The sequence below is a fragment of the Camelus bactrianus genome, chromosome 15 (assembly GCF_048773025.1).
Source record: "Camelus bactrianus isolate YW-2024 breed Bactrian camel chromosome 15, ASM4877302v1, whole genome shotgun sequence".
In the NCBI taxonomy this organism is placed as follows: Eukaryota; Metazoa; Chordata; class Mammalia; order Artiodactyla; family Camelidae; genus Camelus; species Camelus bactrianus.
Genome location: NC_133553.1, coordinates 20599197 through 20624679, shown reverse-complemented (window position 1 = coordinate 20624679; position 25483 = coordinate 20599197). Strand labels below are relative to the sequence as shown.

General features: G+C 48.2%; 1 protein-coding gene across 8 annotated transcripts in view; it reads right to left on the bottom strand.

Moving 5' to 3' along the window:
- The window catches only part of LPIN1 (lipin 1), a 113544-nt gene that overhangs the window by 28173 nt on the left and 59888 nt on the right, over positions 1–25483 (bottom strand). For 4 of the 8 annotated variants that reach the window (XM_074341678.1, XM_074341674.1, XM_010947337.3 and 1 more), the window contains 12 exons: positions 19447–19647; positions 18619–18714; positions 15936–16243; positions 14227–14352; positions 11958–12065; positions 8529–8658; positions 7019–7334; positions 5883–5976; positions 5026–5216; positions 3852–3945; positions 3019–3088; positions 34–126 (listed from right to left, as the gene is read on the bottom strand). In XM_074341678.1, the coding sequence (XP_074197779.1) occupies positions 34–126; positions 3019–3088; positions 3852–3945; positions 5026–5216; positions 5883–5976; positions 7019–7334; positions 8529–8658; positions 11958–12065; positions 14227–14352; positions 15936–16243; positions 18619–18714; positions 19447–19647 (1827 nt within the window). The remainder of the gene's footprint in view (positions 1–33; positions 127–3018; positions 3089–3851; positions 3946–5025; positions 5217–5882; positions 5977–7018; positions 7335–8528; positions 8659–11957; positions 12066–14226; positions 14353–15935; positions 16244–18618; positions 18715–19446; positions 19648–25483) is intronic. The other 4 variants (XM_074341675.1, XM_045510914.2, XM_074341676.1 and 1 more) reach the window with 2 other exon arrangements.

Sequence of the window (25483 nt, the reverse complement as noted above, 5' to 3'; positions counted from 1 at the left end):
CTACGTAGAAACGCTCCTGTTTTCCAGACTTACCTCTTTGATTGTGGTGTTTCTTCCCCGCCACGAAAACCACCATCTTCCTCCCTTCCTGGGCATCTTATCCCTCATGATAGATTCCACCGTGGCCTGTTTCAAATGGATGGTAACATAAATAATGGAACCAAAAAAAGATCAACTTAGCACGTTCAAACCAAAGGACACGCACATGCAAATTAAAGTAACATTTAAAAAAAATAATCAGAGAGAACACAACATACTATTTGTGGATTAAAAATTTTTGAGAAGCAAAACCTAATGGCGTCCAAAATTACATTAAGGTAACTCAAGCATGAAGACTTAAGAAGATGTTAAAGGAATAAACAAACAACAAATAAAATACAACACAACAACAACAGAAAAAGAAAGCATTGAAAAATCATTAGTGATTAGCCAGACCAGGAGTTTTCAAATTAAAGTGGTTTATTGATTTTAAGATATTGTTATTCTCAATATGATGATTATAAAATAAAAAATGAAATGATTAATAAGGGGTCTAGGTAAACAGTTTTAAACAAAAGGTAAAATGCGCAGCATCTTTTTAGTAAATGTAAACTTCCAAATTTTGGCAAACTGAACATTAATAGATGCATTTGGTTTAAAACCTCAAGAATTAAAAAGAAAATTCACACTCTTGCCCTAAATAAACGCAAGTTGAATAGGAGACAATTAAATATTAATTAATAATTTTTTCCCAAAGAACAAAATATATATCTTGAGGCTAACTCCAGTACCAGGGTTAATGTTATCTCATTTCCCTTCCTTGGTTTACAGAACTATCTGGTAGCTGATACCTCAACTGGTAATGAAAAAAAGATTAAAGTCTTTCAACCAAACAAGCTGCAGGTAAGTGACAAGATGAAATAATTCGCATATTTAGCCTGAAGTGTGCTTCTTTTTATCATTTAAAAATCCCTGACACAAACGAAAGCCTGAATACACTAAAAAGCAAATCATGAATAGAACAATTCATAAAGATGTCAATGACCCTACTCCTCCTATTTCATCCATAAAGGAAACAAGACTCCGATTTTTAAAAAACCTAACAAGATTATTTTCAGACCCAGATGAACTGATTCTAAAGTTCATTATAAAACAAACAAAAATCGCCAAGAAGACTCACAGATCGAAGAATAATAAATAGTCATAAGCCTTACTAGATATTAAAATATATTTAAAAGCTACAGTGACTAAGAGAATGCAGTGGGGCAGGAGTAAACATATTGATGGAACAGAAGACAAAGTCCGGAAACAAATCTAAACTCACAGAGGAACGTAGTAGATGATAAAGCTGTAACTGCCTATCAGTGGGGGAAAGTGTTACGTCACGAAAGGTACTGAGATGACCAGGGAGCCCTGCCAGACCCTATCAGTTGCCTCCCTGGGTGAATCATCCCCTTTTTTTCTTGCCAGCATATCCAAAACTCTGCTCAAGACTCAGACTGCACTACGTTCTGGGAAGGCAGGCCCAATTTCAGAGGAGGACCCTGACTGGTCTGCACCACGCATAACATCCCACTCCTGAGCCAAAAACTGGCTTGGAGGTGACTGTGTGACAAAGTTGTGGCCGATGAACTGTGAGCAGTCTGCCTCTATCCCTCCTACCTGGGACATGGCTGTCTGAGGCTATGGCGTGTAGAACAGTCTCTCGTGATCATAAAGGGAAAGCCAGGAGAAGCACAGGGAAGCTCACACAGACTCATCAAGACCCAAACAGCCAACCTCTAGGATTCTTATTATGTATGATAATAAACCCCTATTATTTAAGCCATTTGCAGTCACCCTGTTTCCTGCCACCAAAGCATCCTGATTCAATAACCAGCGGGAAAAAAAAATCAGTTCGGTTCCTGATACCTCACTCATTACTCTCAAAATAAAATCTAGATAAATCAAAGGTTTAAGAATGTACTAGAAGGAAAGACGGGGCGTATTTTCACAAGCTTTAGAAATGGGGACCAGGGCCATTCTAAGTGCGATACAAGACCCAGCAGCCACTAAAGATAAGACTGACAAATTCTACATACAGAAATAATTTCTATATTAGATAAACATCATAAACAGAGTCAAAAAATGATTGACAACCTATCAAAAGATTTAGAACGCCTACCACAAAGACCAATTTCTTTAAGTCCAAGAGTCCAGATAGTTCTTTCTCTGTGAACTATATCCTTTATAATCGTATTTCCATGGCACTGGTCTCTTTCCTCACTGATGCGTAAGAGCTGAGACGTGGAACATAAACATCTGTCCTGGGCCATGGACACTGTGAAGAGCCAGGCAGGGACAGATCAGAGCCACTCTGGAGAACACGACCTCAGCCGAAAGACCCAACGCTGCAGAACGGTCAATTCCAGGCAAGGCGCGGGAACCGTCGGAGGGAGAATGCGGGCACGGGGGTGAGGACAGCGGGGGCGGAGGGTGGCCTGCAGCAGCGCAGCTGCCGCTCCCCCTGCCTCTTCCTTGCAGCCACCCACCTGCTCTCACGTGCAGCGAGTGGCTGCCCAGGACCTGCACTCACTCCTCCTCGGCCAGTCGTCCCAGGGCTTGCTTCTGGGCTGAGCGATGCCTGACGCTGGCAATGGCACCTGGCACCTGGCATCCACATGGCACCTGCCTGCACCCAAGCCTGCCGTCTGCTCCCACCCTTCTCCCCTCACTGGCCTTGGGCTCTGACAGCCACACCCATCTGCTCTGCCCGCCTGTGTCCGTGGCACGGCAGATGCTGGGATAGGAATCCTGGAGGAGGCAGGACTTGGTCCAGCACTGCCGCAACTGGGAGGTTTTGCCTTGATAAGGAGGAGGGAGAAGGACACTCAAGGCGCCAGAGAGAGACTGGAGACCCCTGATGTTCATACTCATGAACTTCCAAAAAGCACAATGTCACTAACTTTCGGGTTTCTAAAATAAAAGTTCAATTCAATCACCCAGATTCATCTAACCATGATTTTTAGTGTCCCTTTTCCTTCTCGTGTTAAAGCTCACCTTTGGCAAAGGTTTCTGGAAGGCCTGCATCGCCAGGAGCAGAGGCGCTGCTGTGGTCCAGTTGTAGTACCTAACGGGAAACAGTGAAGAGACGTCAGAAGACCAAAGCTCAGACTGACGACCTTTCTCATGTCCTGAGAAGTGCTCGTGGGAGGCTCTGGAGCTCCAGCTGGGTCAGCCCTGCAGCCAACCCCTCTGGTGGTCCCCCACATGCCTGCCCTGGCAGGAGCCCCTCCTCCATCCGAACCCCCAGCAGCCACACTGAGGGGCCAAGCAGCCATCATGGCAGCAGCAGAGACGACGCGGCAGGTGACCCTGTGGCCAGCTGAGAGCAGCCCACGCCCTGCTGTGCATTGAGCCACCAACGTGGTGGGCATTTCCTGCCATGCTTCACGCCCTCAGTTAACACGTGAACACCTGGGACTTCCTCTTAGAGAAAAAAAGTTTGCCAACAGTCCGTAAAAACACGTGCACATTGCTTGACCTCAGAGAGCAAAGCTTTCAGGAGTGGAACCTCAGTCTATTGTGTGACACTGGTGTGGAGTACCGGGCACTACATAAGCCAAGAGCCACAGGCCGAGGCAGTGACGTCACACGTTCCATCGCAAAATCTAGTGCAGGTGAACTAAAAACCCACAGGGTCTGTGGTTACGTCAACGTGCTAACTCTGTAGCAGCGCAGTATCCAGCCAATGGTGAAGAGACAATAACACATTTTAACAGAGACTTAATCATATTCATTCCTGAAGGTTAACGTCTAGGTCTGTACAGCTGAAACCCTGAAGCTGAGACGTTATCCCACGAAGGCCAAAATTACTTTCGGGAGGAACTTACTTATTTCCGATCTTCACCACGAGATTGGGGTCATCGATGAGGGCTGGGTTGTCCACAAACTGTTGATATGATACAGCTTGTTCCAGAAATGCGTCTGTGAAAGCAATCGTGGGGAAAAGGGGGAAATGTAAGGAAAATCTGGTTCAAAAAACAGGCCTGTTTTTCATGAGCTCATATTCATAGCTATCTTCTGAGAGTTCAAGCATTCCAACTGTGCAGACAATCCTATAAAATCTAGTTGTAAAGGGGGCTTCAGTTAGTCTTGGGGGTAGAGTCTGCAGAGCTGAGGGGAGGTGGGGGCAGTCGGAGGATATGGGGGAAGCCCACCCTTAATTAGGGCACATGTTTACGCGAGGAGCAGGTGTGTGGGAACCAGGACACACATGCACCTGCAGAAGCAGATGCATGCGGGGCAGGACTCGAGGTCAGGCTACCTGGGTTTAGATCAGTCATTGGTGTGAACTTGAGCAAGTGATTCATCAGCCCAGGCTCAGTCCCCTCAGCTGTAACGTGGGGACAGAGACCACGCCCACCTCCTAGGTGGTCGTGAGGATGGAGAAGGCTGTGAATGAAAGCACAGTGACCTGCCTAACCAGGTGGGGCAGAGGGGAGGGACACCCATCAGCTGGAACAGCTGAGTGAACCGACTGAGGTCTCAGGGCCACGTCACCATGTAACTGGGATGAGACGCTGAGAAACCACTTTTATAAATAGTGTGGGCACTATGCATTAATTCATTCCCTAAGCCAGCACCCTCCAGATCCAGCTGGGGAGCGTCCCAGGACTTGCTTGGATACCCTCCCCCGCCAGCACCCACACCATTTCCCCCCACACCTGCAGCGCACTGAGCTTTCCTAATGCTTAAGTTCCCACCCGCAGACGCACCTGCAGGACCAGCTCAGGGCCAAAAGGCAGCACTGTGCCCAGAAAACACACCTGACGGTGAGTGACCCCAGTGGCCTTGCTGTCGCCTGGAGCCACCTATGACCCACAGAACCCTGAGGGCAGCCAACTGCCAGCCAGCAGCTGTGAGTCAGGGGTTGTCACTAATCACACCAGAGAAAAGCGCCCTGTGGCCTGAATGGATCACAGGAGGCCGGGCTTCCAGACATTCTGACCAGCGGCCACCAGGGGGCGCTCTATGCTCGAGGACCAGCGCCACCGCCGGAGGTACCTTTGGTGATCTCCCTGTTGTCGCTGAGGCCCCCGCACAGGGAGATGGCGATGGACGGCAGGTCCCGCAGGCCGTCCGAGGTGCTCTCCACGCCACTGTCGATGCCTGAGCTGCCCACGGACTGCGGGGACTGGTTGGCTGACCGGGCTCCGTTGTCGCTGGTGTGTTTTGTGAGCCCTGAAGGATCTCCGCTGGGAAGAGCAAAAGCAGAAACTGAGTCCTTGTCTGGGGCCTGACAGGGACATCAAGTGACCCCAGCAATCAGAGGAGCAGATGACGTCCCCCACCAGACAGACTTTCATCAAAGCTCCAAGACAAAGACAGACAAGTTAAATGTGTTACCTTAGGAGAGAAAACAATCATTTTTAGCCTGTCCATCTCCCTGTATCCTGTCTAAACACACATGAAATGGACTGAGGAGGAAGAATCCTGTCCTAAGGGCCTCAGGCCTCTGTCTTCACCCTCAAAGGAGCAGGCCCTCCCTGCAAATCTTGGGGGAACTGAAGACGGGCCCCCAACGGCCACAGGAGACTCTCCCCTAGGGAGGGACAGGGTCTTTGCCACTGACTTGGGTTGTGGGCCACTGACCACTGTGACGTGACCTCAGTGCCACGGGGAGATTGCCACGGGGAGCTGGCCTCGTGCCTACATTCCTGCTCGGAAGCCGGCCCCGGGGCTACGTCCACACACCAACGTCTACAGAGTGCACTGCTCTTATGGCTGCTCCTCACAGTGAAACGTGAGCCACTTGCTAACTTTTCTTACTCACTTTCCAATCAAACATCAGGAAAAAAATGGACTTGCAGATTAACATACAGATTGCAGAAAATGCTACAAAGAATAGAAAGAAGTTTTACTTTTTGGGAAAATACAGGGCAGCGACTTCAGGATCCATGTCTGTGAGGTCATCCAAGTAGACGCCATCAGCACCAAGGTGTCTGCTTCGTTTGTCTGAAAGAGCGAAAGGGTCAAATCAGAACACCATTCTCCCAGAAAAGACCCACAGACTTCTGGGTGTCTCTAGAAAGAGCACGTGAGCACGATGTGCGGATTGGCTCAGAAGCGCCCCAACTGGAGCACAGGAGCACAGCACCACCGCCAAGTCCCAGGCTCCACCGCTCGCAGCCCTGTGGCTGTGGCCACTCACTGATTCACTGAACTTCAGCTTCCCAACCGCGGAGGCCTAAGGGGTACTAAGCATCCAATCTACTGGCACAATTACCATTATTTTTATGATTATTATTATTGGTATCAATTTGGTTTTGATGTTATTATTACTGAATAATATCACTTTCACTAAGCATTTCTCCAACAATAATGAAGCACAGCATCCCCAACGATGCATCGTCAGCCCCTGGGCGCCGTGACTGCACACTTCCTGTTTCCTTCTGCCAGAGAATCATGTATCCATTTATACAAACCTAGAACCCTGTGCAAAGCCGCACAGCTACCAGACAGGCTTAACAACATTGCTCTGGACAAGCAACCAGGTGTGCATTAAACTGCATGAACGGAGCACCCACTAAGTGCCAAGGACACAGGTGAGCCAGGCCAAGAAGATTCTTGACCTCACAGAGCCCGTGTGTTCCAGTAGGTAAGTTGGCCAAAAAACAAACGACCATTTAAAATAGTGACACACGGTACACAGAAATTAAAAGAAGGTCATGCACTACAGGGAAACTGGGGGCAAAGGGAGAGTGGTGCAGGTTAGCTTAATAATCAGTGTCTTGTGGAGTCCCAGAGGGGGCTGGACCCCGCACCCCTGATCTATACTGTGAGGGCCTCATAACACGATCTCCAAGGCCTCCCTTGGGTTGGACTTTCTACAGCTGAGTTCTGATAACTCAGGTAACCAGCAAAAGGGCACAGCCCAAACAGGAGCAACGGGCTGTTCCTACTTTGAAGTACTCTGAATTCTTGAGGGAAGGAGCTAGAGTTTGCAGGGCACCACGTGTGCCTGGTGGAGTTGGCGGGGAAGGGCCAGCTTTCTCACCCTTCTTCCTCGAAGGCGAGTCCACCTTGCTGGCGGCCAGGGCGGCACTGGCAGAGAGGGGTTTGGGTTCTTCGATCGTGGGCACAGGTGGGGCTGCTGCTCCCAGGGCCTCAATGTCCTCTTCGTTCACAAACTGCATCTCTGTCTGCGGCTTGCTATGCTCTAACGGTGGCTGCGTGGGAGGTCCCCCGGCCAGTGTCGGTGACTGGTCACTAAAGGCATCTGAAGACTCACTGTGAATGGCTTGAAAGTGCATCTTATCACAGATTTTTCTGCTGTTCAGTGGGCTGCACTCTTTCATCTTGTGTGGAGATGACTAGACCAAAGGGGCAGGGAGGGAGAGAGAGGGAAGGAGAAGGTCAGAGAAAAACTGAGTTAACCAAAGGACAACTGGGCAGTTGAAGATCTGCAGACCCGGCCCCACACTTTGCAGGAGACAAAGGAGCCTCAGGAGTCAGCTGGTGATCCCCCTACCTGTCGGAAGGTCTGGAAACCGAGAATAGCAGTTCCAAAGCAAATGAACTTTCATATAAAACATCGACTGCCAAGCAGAAGTGAGTGAGAGTAGTGATGGAACGCAAACGTCCATCAGGAGAACGGGAGATGTATTCACACAACAGGGTGCTGGTGGTACTGAAAATAATAAGTGAATTACAACTACACACAACAACATGATGAATCTTGTAAAACGAATCTCTGCCGTCAGAGGCTAGATCAGGCTTATCCTTGGGGGTGGTCAGCTGGAACAGAAACTGTGAAGGGTCAGGGGGCTTCCAGGCTCTGATTAAGGCCCATTTCTTGCCTGCGTGCAAGTCACCCAGTCACAGAGTGAAAATGTATTGATCTCTGCACTTGGGGTCTGGGCACTTCTCTACACGCGTGTTCTATTTCAGTAAAGTTTACCCCCACAACGTGAGCAAGTAGAGATTTGGTGGCTGGTTCATGGAGCGGGACCTCAGCATTTCTGACTTCTACCTCTCCAAGGAGTTTCCAGTGGTGGAAAAGGTTAATCCAAGCAAAAACCAAATGCAACTTGTGGGTTAGAAAGCAGGGAGAGAGATGCATTTCTGTATCTGATTTCACAGCTTTGAGCACAAATGAAAACAACGCCACACTGGATCTGTGGTCAGAACTGTTCTGCTGGAAGAAGTGATGGGTTTGCACTTCCATGCCGTCTCTCCAGCAACAAATGACATGAGTGTGTAGAGATGGTTGGCTAGGTCAGCACTGTGGCTCGTGGGCAGAGAAATCAGCATTTTCCATGAAAGCTAAATATAACCTAGAAAGGGAATGAATCCACAACTTTAACCTCAACAGATCTACTCTCCAAAGAGCTGCCCTTTCCTACAATATTTAAAAAAAAAGTTTGATATATAATAATATGATCCAATATTCTTGTACTATGTTGAAATATGAAATAAAATTTATTTAAAGAAAAGACTGTGTTCATTTCATGTTTTTAGAAACTACCTTCAGGGCACGGCAGAATTGAGAAGGGGAAAAAACTTACCTTTGCGGCTTGTGGCAGTTCTCCCCAAAGCCAGAGCATCTCTAAGTTACTCTTCTGCGCTGTCCTGTCCACAGACTTACTGACCAATTCTGAGTCACTTTTAGGTGTTGAAGGCCGGGAAACTGAAGGACTTAAGAAAACACAAATGCATGATTAGAGTGGGAAGAGAAACTTTTTAAAATGTTTTTGGCCCAGAAATCTATAGTGCAAATAGCCCAGAAAATGCACCCACCAGCCACTGCCTTACGGGTGTGGCTTCATGACTATCCCCTCTGTGGCCACCAGGGGTCGACAGAACACACACCCGGGTGGAAGGTGCTTCCAATTTGGGTAACCCTGTCCCAACCTGCTGCTAAATTACAAGTAAGTAAAGCTGAGAAGTAGTAGCATATAGAAGGGGAAACAAAGGAAGGAAGATGAAAAGGGAGAGGGGGAAAAAAAGAGTTTGTTGCTACCTCAAAACCACCCACCTCTCCCTGCCTCACCCTGACCTCAACTCTCCAGCAATCCCAATTTCCAAATCAAGTCTCTCAACACTCAGACAGCTGCAAGAGTCTTGGCCATCTCGGACATCCACCAATTATATCTTATATTGAAAATATTTCCAAATCTGCACGAGCTTTGAAACAGGGAAATTATATCACTTGCCACAAACAAACTCGCTAACGTGCGGGAACCTCCAAGCTGAGATTTTGTCAAATACTGTATCTTCCAGGAATACTTCAAAGATTCCTACTTGTTCAGGCTCTTCCTGCAACAACATTCAAGACACCTAATTCTCAGACCAGCTTTTTAAGTGGTTGTTACTTGCATCTGAATCTCTACGTTTTCTATATTTTTACTCGAGACCTCAACAAACTCTTAACTTCTGTCCAACCACAGTTAAGCGTCAGCTTATCTGCTGAATTCTCACAGGATGCTAAACATCATACAGGTGAGAAAAAAGACCCATTTCATTATCTCTCGGCTTCAGTCTCCCGCACCATTTCTCCTAGAGCAAGGTGACAGTTATAAATAAAGCGGGAAAGCAAGCCCCGCGATTTTCCTGCACTTTTCTCACAGACCCTGTGTAGTCTCTTAAGTTGTCCCTCATCCCTGTGCTTGGTCTTGTTTACCTGCTGGAGTTAGATGTCAGCCCCAAAGGAGCACAACTCTGTCAGCATGTGGAGAGCTCGTGGGTGACACATAACTTGTCTCAAACCGGTACCCTTCATGGCTAAACTGACCCTGGTTCTCCTTGGTCCAGCCACTAAGACAAACAGAACCAACGCCTCTCTCCTTCATCTCACGTGAGGCGGATGGAGCCTGGCTCCTCCCTTGGTGCCCATGGCAACCATCCATCTAAATCGTTCGTTGCAGCCCTTGGGCTCTACTTGGCCAGTGTGTGGACAGGAGGATCTGGAGACAGTGTATTGTGGGGGTGCACACACGCGCGTGCGTGCACACACGCACACACACACACACACACCAGGGGCACACAGTCCCATGAAAGGCATACCGGGCACCTCAAGTATCTGAGCAGTAAAATGCCTGTCACCTTCCCACCTCTCTTGCTTCCTCTAGTCTTATAATTATGCTTTTCTCCAAAGGGTCAATGCTTTTCTGGCACCAAAGTGCCCACAATTACATGTTTAACGTCAGTGAAATGCGCACAGGGAGTGAGGGCCTTTATGCTGACAGCTGTGACTTGGGTCGCCGTCTCCAGCGGCATCACAGAAGAGGTCCATCATTAAGGGCTCCCTACTCTCAACCGTGTTGCGCCCAAACAGTTTTAAAGCAACATAATTTTAAATTTACATTTTGTTATAAATTCTTTGGAACAATACACTGTCTTAGACACCGCACTAAATTAAGTAAAGCCCTTTAGACTGAGCCTGCTCTGCAGCCAGGGGTCAGCAGACTTTTTCCCTTGAAGGCCAGACAGCAAGCACTCCTGGCTTTGGGGAGGTTCTGCGATCTTTGCGGCAACTACTCAACTTTGCCATCAGAGCACAAAAGCGACCATGGACATCATGGGAACAGGTCGGCTGCAACCAGAAAACTTCACAGAGACAGAGGGTGGGTCGGATTGGGCCACAGGCTGTGGTTTGCCAACCCCCACTCTAGAAGAATGCAAACTCTGGACACAGTTCTCTGTCACACCACCCAACTCCAGAAGCCCTAAGATTCTGATCCTTTGATAAAAGCTACAAGCCATATGTTTCCACAGAGGCATTCAGGCGGGCAAATTCATATTCACAAAGAGCTTCAGTGGTAAAGCGCATGCTTAGCATGCACGAGGCCCTGGGTTCGATCCCCAGTCCCACCTCTCATACCCACTACGTCACAACAATAATTGCTGGCTGCTCAAGACGGACCAGCCTCGCTCAGGATTCTGCACCCGAGTACACGTGCACAGTCTGTGCCTGCTTGTTGAGGGACTTCAGACAGACGGAAGGTGAACTAGGGAAAAGACCCCCAGTGCTGAGTGTGACTGATGAGAAGGATGATTCCAAAATTCCCCGTTACCAAATTTTAGACTTTTAAGATCAAAGGTTGTTCAAAAAAGTAAGCTTCAAGGTCAATGACTGGTATTCACAAATAATGCATGTATTAGCCATGTAATAGTTTTCAGCACTTCTGTTGGTCCCAGTTAGGCACATCAGTTACAAACTGCTCACAACTTAGTTGATCTCATTTTAAAATGGCCTTTCTTCTACACATGTACCTGTGAGTGAAGCTATGTCCTGAGATTTGATTCTTTAGTCAAAAAGAAAAACAGTTTCCCATGTAGAAATTAATCATAGCTTCACCATTAAGGTTTGCAAAGTAAGGCGGGCCGCAGGACAGCCAACACTGAGGGAAAGGAGGCTGTGGTCTGAGACCTCTACATCACACCTACAATCCAAACCGTCAGATGCAGCCTAGGCGATTCTCCAAAATTCTATCCTACAAATGCTGTGGAAATACCTGGCTCCATTATTCAAAAAGTCTATACGCTACTTAAGGAGTTATAATAACTCTTCTGCTTCAGAGACATCACAATAAATGTCTTGTAAACTTATTTGTTGAACCTCAGACACAAAATAAAGATCATATGCCCAGTTTTCAATTCATTATTCTATTTTTTAAGAGCACGTCACAAAGTTAGGAAGAATGATATGCTTAACCCTGATTTTCAGAGTCAAATTTAGTACTTAAAAAAAAAAATCTAATAATTTACAAATGCTTAACAGGAAAGGAAAAGAATAACCTATACGTATTTTCTTCGTAAGTAATCCGGTTAGTTGGTAAATCAGATTGGTAAGAGTTAGATCAAAATTTTCACTTCACAGAATCTCTATGTATTTTCCGCATAAGTAATTTGGTTAATGGTAAAACGTACTTGTGAGAGTTAGATCAAAATTTTTATAATCAAAGACACCCAGGATGGGGAAGCGCCCCCTCTACCTTTCCGAAGCGTGGAAGTGGGACGACTGCGGGGGGCAGGAGCTAGACAGGCCCCCCTCGGCCACAACCGCAAGATGAGGGGGGGGCCTCCTGCAATCTACCGGGCTACTGGATACCATGTGATCCACATTGAAAGGAAGAGAAATCATAGGTCAATTACATTCAACAAAGTGTCACGCCCATTATTTGACTACTCTCCCCATAACGTGTGTAAGAAGGTGAACACGCTCGGGTGTCTGACAACAGCAGAGGACCCCATGTTGATGTCGCTACGAAATCAACACGAATCTTTGGAACCACAAAAACAGGAAATTGTCAAGGCACCCGTTTCACTTTCTGTTTCATCCATGTGCCCATAAAAAAATTGTTTTTCTCGGGGCAGAATTTAGTGCCTCAGCAAACTACATCCTCCAAAAGACAAGGTGATTTGTGCTGACAACTGTCTCTCTAAAGAAAATACATAAGCTAAAGTCTGGAAATGGATCTATTTCTCCTAATTTGTAATTACGTTTAACAGTGGTCAGATCACCTAATCTGACATGGTCATTATTCTGGTTTCACAGAGAAAACATCAGACAGGGAAACGTATTCAGGGTTGTATTTAAATTCTCAAAACTAACACAGAGTGTATGAACAGATTTTTCTAACTGTCAGTGGTTTCTAACTATTCCACATAATTTTCTTCCTAAAGTACTGTGGTTTTCCCTCCTTAGGGCTTAACTCCACAGACCTAGGGAGAGAACGTATGAGGTTCTAGAAGGGTCTTATACCTACACAGTGTAATAGGAAGACCATGGGCTGTGTGTGGCTATTGAGAACTTGAAACATGACGAGCCCGAATTGAGATGTTCCGCACATTTCAGATACACGATTGCAAAGACTTAGGAAAACGAGAATGTGAAATATCTCAACTTTTTTTTAAAAACTGATCACGTGAAATGAAAATACTTTGGATATATCAGGTCAATGAAACGGATCATCAAAGTTAATTTCACTGATTTCTTTTTACTTTTTAAGGATGGTTACTAGAAAATTTTAAATTACATATGTAGCTAGCATTCTGTTTCTACTGGACAGGGCGGGCCTAAGGACAGACAGACCCCTACGCGGGGACTCCACAGGCCCCCAGCCCCGCTCTGGTTGACAACATTCTCCGTCACGGTCCTGGCTGGAAACCAGGCAGGTGACACGTGGACTTTTCTCCGACCCCAACTTCAGCACCCACCGCTGACCCTGCTGTCTCATTAACAAGATCAGTCTGGTCAAACTGGAACCAGGGGTGGTGTTCACAGGAGACTGGCTTTGGGCAGGAAGCCTTTGCAGCACATGCCGAGCTTCGAGGGGCTCTGACACCCCCATTTTAGACCAGAAGTAAATCCAACACATTAGGAGTAAGAACAGTCCAAGGGTGTCGCTGTCACTCAGATCAGGGCTCCTCAACCTCTTTTCCGTTACTGCCACGCCCTCGAGCATTTTGAGACCTTTTTTTCCCCAAAAGTCCTCCCTCCACCATGAAATTTAAATGCCAAGGATATACTATGCACCTGTTTATGTACAGCCCTTTGGAGGCTACACTCTATTATATTTTGCTGCCCAGGAACCAATTTTTGTCCTGATGGGGGTGATACTGTCCTTGCTGGGAACAAACTATTCAGACGTGTCCCCTCCCTAGTTCTTCTGAAAACTGCTCAGAAGGGCTCACAGATTCTCACAGGTCTCACTTAAAAGTCTCTAGCATCTTCTCCACACAGAGCAGCTCTGGTTCTCCAGGTTTACACCGGAAGCCTAGGGCCACCTGAGAGTCCATTTCAGGGAAATGAGAATTCTTGAATTCAGCAGCATGGACTCAACCTGGGAAGAAGGCATCACCCCAACAGGCAGAATGACCTCCGGGGCCCCTGAAGCAGCCTCTCTGTTCCTGAGCCTTACTTTAGGGCTAAGTACCCTGAAAGGCTCCGTCACCTGTTTTCCCCTGCTGACAATTGGCATTTATGTAACTTAACAAGTGGTTTCCCCTTCGACATCACCTTGGAAAGATAAGAGCCACGTCTGAGTTCAATTCTGATATCAGACAGAAGTTTATGATCTGCACATGTTCTGTTTTCAACTCTGATCTGTACCTCCTAGTCTAAACTGCAATTTTGGGGGTCCTAGTTATTTTGATGTTTTATTTCTATTTCACTATTTTATTAAACACCCTTCCTATCACTGACTTGGAACCCTCTGGACCAGGACAGGCGAACACACAGGCACAGACACCAGCACTCACCTGGCGCTGGGTGACCACTCTCTGTCGGAATTAGGGTATGATGCTGACTGAGGGTAGGTCAGGACTGGGGAAAGGTTTTCCTTAGGAACGTCTTCTTGGAATGGAGGTATATCATTAGAAAGAGTTCTGGAGGGAAAGAAAAAAAGAAAGATCAAAGTCAAAGAATGATTAGTGATCGATTTGTAATAAGGCAAGTCTCCATTTTCTCTTCTCTCTAATGCTGGTAGACTAATGTGAGCTCCTTCTAAATAAACCACCCAGGCATATTCTAAGAGGTGAAGAGGAAAAAGTGACTCAAGAGAAATGTGTACTGTGCGGTCGTGCTTTGGCTGAACTGCACGTGTGAACTGCCTTTGGTCCAGTATTAGACACGGACACCATGGCTGCACGCCTGATATTTACACCGCAGTGCCCGATGCGCGATACGCTTGTCTTTCACGTTTCCTCCACAAAAAGCCTGCGAGGTAGTCGGGCCCAAGACTGGACCCAGAGGCTTATAAACTCTTGCCATGCCCGGGGGAGCTGCCAACCACTGAACACACAGACAGCAGCTTATCTAGCGCAATAAATAAATGTCACGACAAACTGTATCTTATAATTACAAAATGGTTGCAAATCTATCTGGCATCGGGTACAGCATGCTTGTTACAAGATACAAGTCACTCTTTCTCATGCAGAGGCCACCTGTCTGTATTTCTGATGTTCTCTGAAGCATCTAAGTCCAGAACTAAAAGCCACGCAGGGAAGGCAGCCGTAATAAGCCGACTGACCAGCTCCTGAGCCCACGGCACTTAGGAAAAGCGACATTGTTGGTGTGCCTTTATTTTTCAGCCAGAAAAAAAAATTCAGCTCTGAATAACGAAGCAGGGGGTTACTCCAGATGTTCCTTCTCCTGAACATCTCCTGATGTTCTTTATGCTAATAGGACACAAAAGCAATTACGAAAAATTCTGCTGAATTACATAAAAAATCTGAAACATCAAATAGTTCTTTACAAATGAGTTTTGACTTTTAAAACTGGCATTTTTCACCAAAATAGCACTACGCAGACACAGAATTTCACCACACTATAAAAAGCAAAGAAAAACACAATGAGTGTCCACCAAACTTTGACCCTGATCAACACTGAAAAGGACAGGTCTGCTTGTAGAGAAATGGGTCCACCTGTAGCCCTGAGTGGACCACAGATCGGCCCCTGAGTGTCAATCAGCCCAACGCCGTGCTCCAAGTTGGCGCTAAATGAGCATGTGTGGGTCTGAAACAGTGATTCATAAAGTGTTCGTCTGCTGAGTTCCTGCTCCTTGGTTCCGCCCTGGAAAGCTGGGGTTAACACCAGGGATGTCGGGTGTTACCAATTACCTCTCAGTTGCAAGCTCCGTCACGTCTTTATGCTACTTTAGAATTGGGCCTGCAGGATTCCAAAGTTCAGTCTAAAATCATTAATGGAAGAGTAAGAAATTCTGGGGTCAAGGGGGGAACATTTCATAAGGGGAAAGGGTATAGCTCAGTGGTAGAGCATGTGTTTAGCATGCACGAGGTCCTGGGTTCAATCCCCAGTGCCTCCACTTAAAAAAGAAATAAATAAATAAACCTAATTACCTCCCCCCCACACAAAAAAAAAAAAAAAAGAGAGAGAGAGAGAGAGTTCTCCTAAAAAACGAAGCCACGCAGCTGGAGCTCAGCCCCCCCCTCGACACACACACATTTACCTACTGCTGTCCAGCGGCTCGGCCTCCTCGTCCGAGCTCATCTCGATGGGAAACATGTCTTCGTCCTCGGACGTGTTGGCATTGTCATCCCTTTTCATGCTGTCCAGCTGGGACTTCCTCCTCCTCTTCCTCCTCTTCTTCCCTAAAGAGCCACTTGAGGTGGTCTCGCTGGGAGCCAAGACCTGGGCTGAGGTGTTGGGGTCCAGGCCTCTCATCCGATCTACAGAGTTCCTCTTCAGCTGGGACTCCATCCGCGAGGCTCCTTCCGACAGGATCGGGGAGGTGGCCAGGTGCATGGGGATCACCTCCTGAAGGGCAGAAAAGATGTTCAAAAAGGAGCCTTGCTGACTGGGACGTAAGAAGCCGGGTGGTGCCGACGGCCCCCCAGTGTTCATTCAGGGGACAGGCACACATGCTGCTGACAGTTTGAGTGGCTTGGAGAACATCTAATGTCCTACATGTATGAAGTCCTCATCTGAGAGGTGAGGCGAGGCTGGGAGGGAAGTGACAGACCGCCTCACTCAGCTGAAGAAACGCACAGAGAGTGCTGACTGACACTGGGTCAAAAGGGAAGGGGGAGACGGCTCAATCTGGTGATGAAGGACACAGGCTCCCCAGCTTCCAGCTGCCTCTCAGGGGCAGGAGGGGCATCACATGGGACAGGACGTACTAGCCTTAGAGACCCAGCTCACCACGGCGGCCTGCAGCCTCCACGGCATCCCCACCCAAAATGCTTCCCCAGCTCTTACAGCGTGAAATCTGTCTACAGCCAAGGGGCAAACAGTGGTTCGTCTGTCAAAGCCTAAAATTCATTAGAAACCAGTGAATCATCCTCTGCTTCCCCTTTCAGTAGGGAGACAAAGAGCAGCCAGGCAGGGCTCCCTGAGGGCCACGGGGTGAGGACACTGGCCCTCCTCCTATGTCACACCTTCAGGGAGCCCGAGAGGAAGCAGAGCCTGGGATGGGATGGTTTTGTCCTGAAACTGAAACGACCGGCATTCGATTTAGAGCCTGGAGCTATTTAGAGCCGTTCCTTTTCAATCAGGCTGCCTTCCCACAAAGGAACTAATTCGAGTGGATTTTATTGAGGAATCACTACATCAGATCCCTTCAAAGTGGCTTTCTCAGTGAAAGGCCAAAAAAAAGTGGTCTGTCTTGGAAGGAAAAAGAGGGATGTAAATCTTCATGACTTCGGATTTGGCAAAGAATTCTGAGATATGACAACAAAAGGACGAGCAACAAAAATAAAACAGATAAATCGGATTTCATCAAAATTAAAAACTTTGTGTTTCAAAGCACAACATCAGAAAGTGAAGACCACTCACTCCCACAGTGGAAGAAGGCACTCACAGAGCACACACCTGACGAGGGGCTTGTGTCTAGAACAGGTCATGAACTCTTACAACTCAGTGGCAGAAAGACACATAACCCAACAAAAAATGAGCAAAGCGTCTGAACAGACATTTCTCCAAAGAACACATGGAGATGGCCAAGAAGCAAATGAAACAATGCTCAGCGTCATTAGTCACCAGGGAAACGCAAATCAGTATCAGGATGAGGAACGGCTTCACACCCACCAGGACGGCTAGAGTCGCAAAGCCGGAAAGCAAGAAATGACAAGGCTCTTCACAAACTGGAACTCCCGTGCACTGCCAGTAGGAGCGTAAAACAGAGCCGCTTTGGATAACAGTCTGGCAGTTGCTCGAATGTTAAACACAGAGTTTCCATGCGACCCAGCAATTCCGCTCCCAGGGACATACCCAAAACAAACGAAAACGTAAGTCTTCACAAAAACTTGCACACAGATGTTCATAGCAATGTTGCTGACAACAGCCAAAAGGTGGAAGCAAACCTAATTATCCACCAACACATGAAAAGATAAACTATAGATGGTGCATAGGTGGTCTATAGATACAGTGGAACACTGTTGCCCTACAGTGGGATGAATGCAGTACTGGCATAAGCCGTGACTCAGATGAATCTTGTAAAGTTGTGGTCCTGAAAGAAGTCAGGCACAAAAGGCCCCAGACCATGGAATTCCATTCAGATGAAAGCTCAGAATAAGGGAAATCCAGAGAGACAGAAAGTAGATTAATGGCTGTTTCGGGCTCAGGCAGTGAAAGGTTGGGGGTTTAGGGACAGGGGAGGTGATGGCTAAAGGGTACAGAGTCTCTTTCGGAGGTGATGAAAATGTTACAGAATTGACTGTGCTAATGGATACACGCATTTGTGAAAATACCAAAAACCACAGAATCGTACACATGAAACGGATAAATCGTATGGTACGAGAATTGTATTTTAATAGAGCTGTTAAAAAATTTAATAAAAATAAAAGTGATTTAGTCATTCAGTAAACAAATACTAGAACATTCATCTGTCCGAGATTTGACACATCAGTATCGTTTGTGTGCTTTGGACCACGGTTCAGCCCAATGTGATTCAGTTCCCTGCCTCCCTGGACACTGAGCCAAAGGGAGCAGGCCAGGACTGCTGAGTCCTGTGGACACAGCACACACCCACCTTGTCTGGCTCAAATTCCCAGTACGGGGTAAGAGGCCGCTTTTCTCTGCAGCCGTCACCCACACAGCCGGGCGCCAGCATCACTGCTCCACATGTGTCTCCTAGCGGAGCAGAGCTCAGAGCCCAAAACTCAGGGGTAACCCTCACACCCCGCCTTCCTTACCTGATCATTATCAGTCTCTTGAACAAAAAACGCCTCTCCGTTATCTCCCAATTTCATGTGCAAATCCACAGGTTCCCCGTTGATTTCAATGTCAACCTGAAGGAACAAGATACTTCACCACAACAGGAAACCTCCTGGGAGATGGCTCAGTCTCCACACACTTTAATCAAATCATCCCCCGAAATATCTCACAGTTCCCAATCTCAGCTGGTCAACCTGGTCCATTGAGAAGCGGAGTCTTTTCCCCCCACCTCCACCCCCTTGAGTCCCTGCAGGCTTGTGATTGCCCCAGCGAGTCTGCGAGCACAACCCAAGTGGTGCCACGTGACTCCCGAGGCTAGGCCAGCACAAGAAGGTGGCATCTGCCTGGCTCGCTCTCTTGGAAGACACTTGCCTTGCAGCCAGCTACCATGTTGTAAGAAGGCCACACAGAGGGGCCGTGTGGAGGCGCTGTGGCCAACAGCCTCAGCTAAGAGTCCAGCTGAGAGCCACCAGCCGCGGGAGCCAGGACATCTACAGGTGATTCCAGCCCCCGAGCCCCGAGTCTCCAGCTAAAGCCCCAGATGGCAAATGGCAGAGATGAACCAGCCTACTGCACTTGGCTGGAACCCTGACCCACAGAACCCAGGAGCTTCATAAATAATTGTTTTATGCCACTGCATTTTGGAAAAATTTACACGTCATAGTAACTGGAACTTGTCAACTCAGGGACCAGCCCTTTCCGACAGAGAACTAAAACTCTGGGTCTGCGAGGAGCTCTGGACATGTAAAGCCACAGAAACACAATGATTTTCTCTAAGGGGGGAACCTGTCCTCCAGGTTACTTACCACTTTCTCCCGGGAGCGCAGGACCCCCATTTTCCCAAAGCGGACGTGGAAGGGGGAGCACTGCAGGCTCCCATTGGGCTGGCGGACCACGATGATGTCGATGCATCCGGACAGGGTGGCGGGGTTCAGCCCCTTGTAGAGCTCCTTCACAGTGACAAACACCTGGCCTGCCAGCTGCCCCACGTAATTCATGGTTTGGGCCTAGGAAACAGAGACACAAGCAAGACACGTGAACAATTAACTTGGGGGAGGCTCCAGGGCCGGCGAAGTGAACTCCTCCTCATTTCAGACACATGTATCGCACGCCCCACTTCGCACCTGGCTCGGGTCGTCTTGTTCCACTGGAACGGGCTCCACGACCCCCACCCCTTCCCAGTGCCCCCCACCTCAAACCCTGGCCACCCCAGGAGGCCTAACCTCAGTTATCACCGGCTCTTCCCATCTGGGCCCACAGTACTTGTTTATATCACCTCGGGGCACCTGCCCTGTCATCCCGTGCAGGTTTTATAGACTAAATCTTCAGACTGTTGAGAAGAGAGAGACTGTGTCCACGCCAAACAGAGGAGATACTTAACAATATTAGTTGGAAAAAATTACTATTTTTACTTGAGAAATGAAAAAAAAAAGTGACATTTATTTTGAGCAATTTCCATCCTGGTCCTTGCCTGCCTGCCTCCCTGATGCGCTCACATTTCAAGGGATATCTGTGCTCAGCTTCGGTTTGTCTGCCCAGCTGATCGACTGAAGTCTGCTCTACAAAGGGCCCAGTGCTGGGAACGCAGATGAAAGAAGACACAGCTCAAACCCCCGGCTCATGACGGACACGCACCAGTGCTGTGTCGATCCTAAGTAAACACTAAAGGAGTCACACCCAAGGAAAGGGGAGAATCGTCCCAGAGGGGCTGGCAGCTGGCAGGCTTGGAGGAGGGCCTTCCGGGAGAGGAGGGTGCACCAGGGCACCGCGGAGGGAGAGGTGTGCGCACACGCAGGGGAAGGGCCACAGCGGATGCCATGCTAGGAGATTCGGATGGCACAGTGTAGCCAAGAGAAGCCACCAGAGACTCAGGAATTACAAAAATGATGATTCGATCCAGGATTTAGAAAGAGTATTGCGGTAAAAATGTAGAGAAGACTGACAAGAAAAGAAACTGAGGCAGGAAGACCAATCGGCGGCTGCTGCTGCTGGTGAAGACAAAAAAATGACGCTGGCCCGAGAGGCGGCGTGACCAACGAAATGAGGCAGAGGGATGACTGAGAAGTTCGGGTGCTGAGCAACGGGAGCCCCAGTCAGCAGTGCCCCGGCCTTCGCCTCACACCTCTGGCTCCGACGCCCACCTCGGTGCTGACCCATACCTGCCAGACTGCCCAGCCAGCAGAGCCTGCCCCCAGTTCCACGGCCCGGCCCTGTCACCCTGACGGGACTCACACATGCTCCCGCCCTGCAGCCTGCTCCGGCCACCCTCCTAGCTCTGCATCACTGGCCACCCCACCTACCACCCTCCCACCTCCCCGGAGGCCATGGCTCTGCTCAGGGATCCCCCTTTGTCAGGGTCCTCTCTTCTCCAGCTGCACCTCCACTTTAGGGCCGAGTCCGGACCTCTATCCCCTCCTCTCTGTACACTTAACACTGAGGTGGACCCGTGAGGCCACATGGTTTCAGATACCCCGAGCACAGAGGGCTCGGCTCGCACATGTGACTTCTAATCAGTGGGTCCCCAGACCTCGTCCTGTGTGAGGTCCCCAAGACCTCAGGGCCACCTACCCTGGTAACCAGGGACACGTGGGACCACAGGGACACCACCCAGCCCCGGTCCCTTACAATGACTCCAGCAACTGCCGCAGCAGGTGCTCACGCCTGGCCCTGGCGGCCCTCCGTTGACACATCTTGGACTGTGAACTTTCCTGCTCTGACGTGTCTCTATTTTGTCATGTGGTTTTCTTGTCACTCAGTGAAGCCAGATTCTCCTTGAGGCCAAGGATCAAACCTTGTCCTTTCAAGTTAAAGACAACAACAACAACAACAAAGACAAAAAAGTACCTTTTATAAGCCTCACTTCAACCCCTATTACAAAAGCAGAAGAGTTGTGAAGCAACCCCACTTCACAGATAAAAAAAAACTAAGGCTCAGAAGGGGCTGGTCAAATGCCCTGCATGCAGACAAGAACTGCTGACTTAATTCTAACTTAGAACAAGCCAGAGACCTAAAAGCAGAGAACAAAACCTACAGAGAAAAGGAGACAGCCCTCTCCGGCTCTTTGTGCAATTCTAAACGACGCCCTCGAGATGGACAGCACACTTCCTCCCTCAAATGAGGGAGCACGTGGACCTTCAGGAAGCACGTTCAGAGACGCACAGACCTGCCTCCCTGGCTGTGTGGCCTCCACCACTAACAAGGGCCCACGTCCGCAGACACAGAAAATCCCCAAAGTTCTAAGTCAGTTTAGTGGTGTAGGTTAGCTAACTTCACGCAAAAGGGGACGAGGGGACAGTTCCTGAAAATATGAACAATATAGAAAGAGAATTAACCTTAACCCTGACACTTCTTCTAGGGAGTCATTTTATAAAAGGAATCATTACCTCAATGGTCAACCTAGATTTAATGCACTGGGCACACCGAGAGAGGTAACCTCCAACTCCACGGCGGGGCTCACCATAGGAGTGACGTTTTTGTATCATTTCATTCACGTACATGACCTCATGCTTGCGTGACTCTCACAGTAACCGTGTAGGTATCAGGCCTTTCAGGTGGGAAAACGTATAACGAGGCAAATGCCCAAGATCACAGGCCTGGAATCTGACCATCTGACCTCGGCTTCGCTTCTGTCGGGCCCCCTCTCCCACCCCCCACAGCTTCCTCCAACTTCATCGCCCGCACACAGGGGCTGCGCTCACTGCTGGATAACACATGACCACCTCCCCAGAGCCAAGGACCCAAACCCACGCCAGCGCCCCTGCTCTGCCAGCACCGCTCCTGAGAAGGCCTCAGGACCCGCCGGCCACTATCCTTTATTCATAAGAAAGAGAAAGCTCTTAAGTGGATGGTGTTACCATCTCTGCGTCCCAACTGCTCATCTGTAAAATGAAGACTTCGGCCGAGGTGACCTGCAAGGTCCAATTCCAGCTCCAGCCATTAGAAGATAAAGGCTTTGTTCTTGTTCTCTTCAATCCTTAGCAACGAAAGGACATCTTTAATAATTTAAACTAAATGTTGCTCCGTGCTCTTGTTCTCAAGAACAAAACATCCCTCCCCACCTCTCCCCCTTCTTCGATGATTAAATCAAGGTCATCGTGCAGGATCTGAGACTTCCAAAGCTGGCAGGATCCTGACTGACCTGTTGTCCCAACACCCTCATTTTAAAGAAATAAGCCCAGAAATGGCAAGTGACTGAGGCTGCGCTCCTCCCACGGCAGAGACGGAGCCGGACTCAGGATCCCCGATTTCCAGTCCTGGGATCTTCCCTGTGCGCGTGCCTCAGGACTGGCTGGCGTAGCTTTCCCTTCACAAATAATCGGAAGTAGCTAGTGATACTCCCTCTGTTGAATAACTTGTTTGCAAATCTGAAAACACCTCCATTTGGAAGCAGAAAAGGATCTGTTCCCTAATCCTTAACAAAGGACAAGGTCAGGGCCCCGCCTGGCAACAGCTCCTAGGACCCATCAGCGCCTGCGCCCTGGGGCTGCCCAGACTGAGCACTGAGGATGTTAACGGGGAGAACACTCCCACCTCACAGCTATTTGGATGGCTACTATCTAGAAAGCAGAAAAAAAAAAAACATGCATTGGTGAGCATGTAAAGAAACTGGAACCCATGTGCACTGCTGGAGGGAATGCAAAATGGTAAAGCTGAAGAACACAGGATGGCGATTCCACTAAAAAATCAAAGACAGACCGATCATAGGATCCAGCAATCCCACTTCTGGGTACAGCCAAAAGAACTGAAATCAAGGTCTCAAAGAGACAGCTGCACTCCGTGTTCATAGCAGCATTACTCCCCATAGTCAAAAGATGGAAACAACCCAAGTGTCCATTGATGGATGAGTGGATAAACAAAACGCGGCATTATACACACCACGGAATATTATTCAGCCTTAAAAAGGAAGGAAATTCTGGCATATGCCACAACATGGATGAACCTTGAGGGCACTATGTTGAGTGAAATAAGCCAGAAACAAAAGGACAAATACTGTACGATCCTACTTATGTGAGCCACCTAAAGCAGACACACTCACAGAAACAGAAGGCAGAGCAGTGCCAACCAGGAGCGGGGACAAGGGGCGGGGGAGCTAGTGTCTAGTGGGGACAGAGCGTCCCTTCTGCAAGGTGGAGAGCTCTGGGCTGGATGGCGGAGACCATCGCCGTGTGAATACACGACCATGTGAACATACGTATATTAAGTCTACTCAACTGCACACTTAAAGATGGTTAAAAGACTACATTTTATGTCATGTGTATTTCACCACAATTTAAAAACCTTTTTACAAGGTGAGGTGGGGTGAAGGAGAACACTGCCATTAACTAAAATTCATTTTGGGAAGATGAACATTATTTGGTTAAAAAGTTGCTCTGGGAGAGGGCTTGGGCCCAGGAGGAGAGGAGAGAGGGTGAGCCCAGGTCTCCTTGGGCGGCAGCCTAGCCAGAGGGCGAAGGCCACTCTCTCCTTTACCTGCTCCTCCTCCAGGATCTCTTGGGAGTACGTGCTGGCGAATACATACAGAGGACAGAAATACACAGCTGGGCACAAGTTCCCAAGTTTCACTTTTGTCAGTCCCATGTGTAGTGCAAGGATCAGGTAAGAAGCTAATCTGATTGACGTGAAGAAACCAGGCCAGCGGGCTCCCTCCCTCCTCCCTGCCAGCCCCCCTGCCATGGTGTTCAAGAAGACACGGTGGGGTGAGGGCGGCAGGCACCAAGGGGGAAACTAAAGAAAGTGCCTTTGTGACCCAAGAGTAACCAAAGACAAGTAAAGCCGTGCACAAGGAAACAAACGTTCACACGTCCAGTCTAACAGCTCTGAGACACCTGTTCTCCACTCACCCCATCCCAAATTACGTCTAGATCTACTGGTTTTAATCTCAGAATGTGGCAGGAAATACCTACTTCACCTGACAAGGCTTCATTTACCACTGAAAACAGGATTCCACAACCCGAGTTCAGAAGGTTTTCCGGGAAAGCTGAGCCAAGACTCAAAAACCCTCCAACCAAACTAGGGTTCTCTGAGCTGGGCTGTGGATTTTCAGAGCATCTCCCAGGTTAAGAAAAAGGGAAATAAATTTTTAAACGTGACATCCTCTAGCTTGACGTCCTGGAATAGTATGAATTTTCTAAGGTTATTCCGTCCCAGTGGAACGCTGTCTCTCCGGATACCCTTCCCTAACTTAGAATCCACTTCAGTACTTGTGTTAGACGCAAACAGATAATACACCACGGAACACAAAAACCCAAAAGCGTGTTCCCACCTGGATCCTATCTACAACATTAATGATAAACAGGGTGTTCAGCTTGAAGAGCAACAATTATTAAAGCTAAATACAGGTGTTTGAATTATTTTAGGCCAAGCCCCTTGTCAACTCAGGAATCACTGTCCCACTCATTTATCAAGCAAGCAGATAAAAGGGATTTTAATTCCCTTTCTAGTTCTCTCAAGGAGATTATTATCAAAGGCATGTTATCTAGGAAAAAACAGTTTCTCCATTTAATCTCGTGGGTGTGCTCCCCGGAAATGCAATGGTGATGCTCTGGAAGACAGCGTCCAGATCCAAGCTGCTCCCCTCCAAGGGGGCCAGCAGAGCAGGGCTCAGGGCTGAGAAGCCTCACCTTAGCAGAGGTCAAAAGAGTACAAACCTGTCTCAACAAACACAACTCTCAACGTCCCCATTTTTGTTAAACCTTTCTCACCTTTACTTTTCTTTCCACCTTCTTCTCTTTGAGAACTAAACGTCCCGCAAAGAGTTCTACCATCACTCCTTAATCTGTGTTCCCACTGCTGCCTTCATGTCTTCATCTGCATGTCAGGGTACCTCGTTCATCTAAACGCCCA